This window comes from Salvelinus sp. IW2-2015, unplaced genomic scaffold (assembly GCF_002910315.2).
Source record: "Salvelinus sp. IW2-2015 unplaced genomic scaffold, ASM291031v2 Un_scaffold5967, whole genome shotgun sequence".
Lineage (NCBI taxonomy): Eukaryota > Metazoa > Chordata > Actinopteri > Salmoniformes > Salmonidae > Salvelinus > Salvelinus sp. IW2-2015.
This window is the reverse complement of record NW_019947232.1, coordinates 38364-41485: the sequence shown is the minus strand read 5'-3', so window position 1 is coordinate 41485 and position 3122 is coordinate 38364. Positions and strand designations below refer to the sequence as shown.

General features: G+C 44.4%; 1 protein-coding gene across 1 annotated transcript in view; it reads left to right on the top strand.

Annotated features, from left to right (window-relative positions):
• The first annotated feature begins 2341 nt into the window (after positions 1 to 2341).
• LOC112078617 (protein unc-80 homolog) overlaps positions 2342 to 3122 on the top strand; it is a 6551-nt gene continuing 5770 nt past the window's right edge. Inside the window, exon 1 of the mRNA XM_070442104.1 lies at positions 2342 to 2470. Within this exon, the coding sequence (XP_070298205.1) occupies positions 2342 to 2470 (129 nt within the window). The remainder of the gene's footprint in view (positions 2471 to 3122) is intronic.

Sequence of the window (3122 nt, the reverse complement as noted above, 5' to 3'; positions counted from 1 at the left end):
CCCTCAAAATCATATTTTGTGTGGGAGAATATTGTAATGAAAACAAGGGGAGACAGAGAGCTGGTTTTAAGCGCAGGGCGCAGCAGCTGTTTATTGCAAAGGACCACAGGAGGAGGCAGGTAGCTGGGTCCAGGGGCAGGCAGAAGGTCATACACAGGGGGTCCAAAAAGGCAACAGTACAGGCAGGGAAAAGGCTAGTACGTTGTCTAGGAGATCAGGCAATAGGTTGATAACAGGAAATSCGATAGGCTAAAGTACAGGCAGGGAATAGGCAAAAGGCGTCGTTAGTGAGGGAGGCAAACACTATCATACACAGGAGGAGTAAATCACGGGAAAAACAGAGCTCCGAAAGAAGTGTGTCCCAAAACAAACAATACCTCACAGTGACGGGCTGCAAAGAACTGAACTAAATAGTGTGTGTAATGACATACAGGTGTGTAACAGTGATTAGAATTCACGGTATTGGGATCTGGAGAGAGCTCGTTTCAGCGGGGTCTAGTTTTGAGGGTTGAGCTTGGAAGGCAGACGTTACAAACTAAAAATGTCCTACAGTGATTTGCTAGCTATGACTTCCTCATCACCACGGTCCTACCCACTTCGCCTCTTGCTAGGACAGATGCATTGAAACTCCATCACCATGCCAACAGCGTCTTGGTGTGACGGCGAGTAAAGCCACACAAAAAAAACGTGTTGTTTGTCATTCATTCACTTGAAATATGAATAGTGGGGTGCTGCTGGTTTTTGTGCGTTTTCAAATTGGGCCTTTATTAGTAATTTAATTATATTATTTTTTCATATCCAGTGTTGATGATAGTCCAGTCCAGTTTCAGTGGAGTGAGCAGTGATGTTGATGACAGGCCCAGTCCAGTTTCAGTGAAGATAGGATCTTGGGGTTGATGACAAGCCCAGTCCTTATTTCATTGGAAAAAGAGGGTCAAGAAGGCCAGGAATGCCAGACCAACTTTTGATTATTTAAAGATTTTTTGCCTTTCCACTCTACGCAGGAAATCAAAAAAACTCTGTGTACTTCTGTGTTTTAAAGACGGCACCAATCGGAAATGGCTGCCATTTGGTGAAGAATGCCATGCGTTATAATGTTCAATTTGTATGGCATTTGCGAAGCCTTCTGACAGCAGTATTTTTAAGAGTGGAATGACAGATAGTTAACATGTTCACCAAAGGGTAGAAGAGCACGAGAAGAGCAACATGCACAGAAGTAGTGCTGAGGMATACTTTTTAAGGTCCTCCAAAGCAGACATTTAAAGTCTGCTTAGTGGCAGTCAGGTGTCTGCCCACAGAGAGCAGGTACGCAGGAGAAGGCAKGTGCTGGAACGTGTTGTAGACATAGTGAAAGTCATTGGCAAAAGGGGGCACAGGGGGATGCAGTCTGAGGCTGCATAKACATTAGAGGACACCAGAATCGATCACGGTCATTTCTTGAAGATGATAATACTGCTGGGAAAGTACGTCTGCTTGAAATACTGTCAACTTCGTCATTCACACAATTCAGAGCATTATCCAAGAGACAATGTCTAGTGAAATTGAGCAAGCTGGAATGTTCTCTGTCCAAATCGACACAACTCAGGACATAACTTCTCAAGACCAGTGCTCTGTCATTGTGAGATATGTGACAGAGGTYATACAAGAGAGGCTTGTGKCTGTTGTGAAGTGTGAGGCATCCACTGGACAGTACTTTGTCCAGTTGTTGACAGATGTCGTGGATTAACTAAAATTAGACATGAGCAAGTGCATTGATAATGCTATGGATGGAGCATCTAATATGTAGGGYAAATATAAGGGCTTCTCTACTCTGTTAACCTCAAAGTCCCCCAATCAAATGCATGTATGATGCTATGCACATGTCCTTAATCTGGTTTGCCTGACAACTGATATTGTCTTAGCAAGCAGGTCACTGTTTGCTCTCCTTAACAACATTGCTGTGTTACTCCGTGAATCCTACCGAAGGATGGATGTGGGAGARGAAGAGCCAGGACATGTGACACAGACACCTATCTCCAATCAGAGAAACAGGCTGGTGGGCTAGGGATAGTGCATTGAAGAAGGAATTTGGATCCTTTGGAAAACCAGGCCAGGGTCTCTATGTTGAACTCCTCCTCACACTATCAGCCATACAAGGACAGGCCAACATGAAGACAATTGTTTGGATGAAGGCAAGAGGATTTACTGAGGCTCTTCTCCGGTATGATATGATACTGACAGCTCAAATATTTCTTTGGATATTTGAGAACAMGTCACCACTGTCCAAATACCTGCAGACAAGTGGGATGGACATTCTGTCTACCCATCGAATGTTGTGGCTACACAGRAAACCCTGAAAGGCATGTCAAGAGACTTTGACACCATTAAGGCAGCTACAGACACATTTGTTCAGTTTACAAATAAGAAGATCAAAGAACAGCATGAGGACASAGAGCTGGAGGAGGTGGAARCCACTCTGCCACAGAAAACGGCAAGAAAGAAGAAAATCATGTTTGGAGAGATGGCTCAAGATGAAGCTTTGACAGAGGCAGAGAGTGCCTATAAAGTTCAAGTCCACAATCAAATGATGGATACAGTCACAGATAGTATCCTCATGTGATTTCTGTCTCATGGCTCTCTATATGCTGACCTAGCCCTTCTGGACCCTAGAAACGTATCCCAAATAACATCCCATGGTCTTCCACAGACAGCCCTTCAAGAGATCAGCAAATGTTTGCTTCGATTTGATAGTCGAACAACTGTTGACAATTTGCAGTGTGAGCTGAGGAGTCTCGCTGTAACAGTGGAAAATACTGTACAGTTCAGGATTGGAGGAATACATGACCAGGACAGTGGAGGATGGCCCTGATGAAAATGAAGATGAGGTGGAAATGAATAATAAATCCTGCTCATCCTACAAAGAATGTCCATTGTGTTGTTACCAGATGGTGAGACGGTACAACTTGCTGACTGATGCAGACCATATCCTTGACCTTGGATACGAGTTCCTACTCACCCTCTCAGTTACCCAGGTAGTTCCTACTCACCCTCTCAGTTACCCAGGTAGTTCCTACTCACCCTCTCAGTTACCCAGGTAGCACCCTCTCAGTTACCCAAGTACGTTCCTACTCAACCTCTCAGTT